Source organism: Etheostoma cragini, chromosome 3 (assembly GCF_013103735.1).
Source record: "Etheostoma cragini isolate CJK2018 chromosome 3, CSU_Ecrag_1.0, whole genome shotgun sequence".
NCBI lineage: Eukaryota > Metazoa > Chordata > Actinopteri > Perciformes > Percidae > Etheostoma > Etheostoma cragini.
In genome coordinates this window covers 29,549,081-29,550,306 of record NC_048409.1, presented here as the reverse complement: position 1 = coordinate 29,550,306, position 1,226 = coordinate 29,549,081, and the positions used below count along the sequence as shown (strand labels likewise).

Below are 1,226 nucleotides of genomic sequence, written 5' to 3'. Positions count from 1 at the left end.
GTGTGTGTGTGTGTGTGTGTGTGTGTGTGTGTGTGTCTGTGTGTTTGTTTGTGTGTGTGTGTGTGTAACTGGAACAGGTCTAAAAATACATCCCCAGTAGAATAAGATCAAAGGCTCCCGTTGATGATGAATTAGTAAAAATACAAATAAAAAAAAACGAAAAAAAAAACGTCCTTCCTCATTCTTCAAATCCCGAGTCTTGGGTTTAAATCCCGTTGCAGTTATTATCAAGAGGCACTTTACAGTTTATACGATCGGACATGATTGTAGTTCTTTTTCAGTTCTTTTTGTAGTTTCACTTTCAGAGAAAAGCCCCAAACTGTCTCGTTGTCAGCTTCCCCGCTGTAAAATACCCCGCCTTCCCGTCTCTTTGAGCCGGTCCTACGACCACTTTTGATTGACATCACGCTGTGAGATTTGTCCGGGAAACGGTTGCCACGGCGATCAGGGAGCATAGCTAAGGCACCAGGTCTTTCCTGATTGGTGGACAGATCCAAAGTCGTTACGTCCTCTCGTTTTTAACGTTTTTGATCCAAAGGAAAAAGTATTCAGATATAAAACACAGAAATATTATATTAAGACTTTTAAAGAATATAAAAAAAAACAAAAAAAAACAAATATAAGTAGTGCAAATGGCGCCGGACATTCACTCTTTTCCTCTTTTCCTCTCCTCCGTTTTTCTCTCTCTTTTCAGAATCGTTGTCTCATCTCATCTCATCTCAACGTTGTCAACATCCGAGCAGAGAAGAATTTTAAATTTTTTTTTTTTTTTAAAACAAGTCCTATCTTTTTGTTTCTTTCAGTTGAGCAGCAGTAATAAATATTAAATATATAATAATGTGTGCGGAGCGGATCCTCTGGACGGAGACCGGCCTCGGCTGGCGGTCTGGTGAAACCGGCGGTTATACCTGGGAACGAGACACAGAGACACAGGGGTCAGTCATCGGCGTATGGGAGGACTCTAGGTCAGAAACTGGAGGACATATTTGGGGAAAAGACGTTTTATAGAGAGAGTTACATGTCACAGTAAAGCTCAGATGGGCCGATCTGGAATCTTGTCCCTTATGACATCATAAGGGGCTAGGTTACCTCCCTCTTACATACAGAGTTACATGTCACAGTGACTCATTCTTTTTTAACATTAATATGCGTCCCCCCCATGCCCCCCCCAGTGGCTATAAATGCTGATAGGTGTAAACCGAGCCCTGGGTATCCGGCTCTGCCTT

The 1,226-nt window shown here is 42.0% G+C and overlaps 1 protein-coding gene across 1 annotated transcript in view; it reads right to left on the bottom strand.

Annotated features, from left to right (window-relative positions):
• Window positions 1–872: 872 nt before the first annotated feature.
• Window positions 873–1,226, bottom strand: part of dlc (deltaC) — a 15,994-nt gene continuing 15,640 nt past the window's right edge. Inside the window, exon 9 of the mRNA XM_034863494.1 lies at window positions 873–908. Coding sequence (XP_034719385.1) covers window positions 903–908 — 6 coding nt within the window. The 3' untranslated portion in view covers window positions 873–902. The remainder of the gene's footprint in view (window positions 909–1,226) is intronic.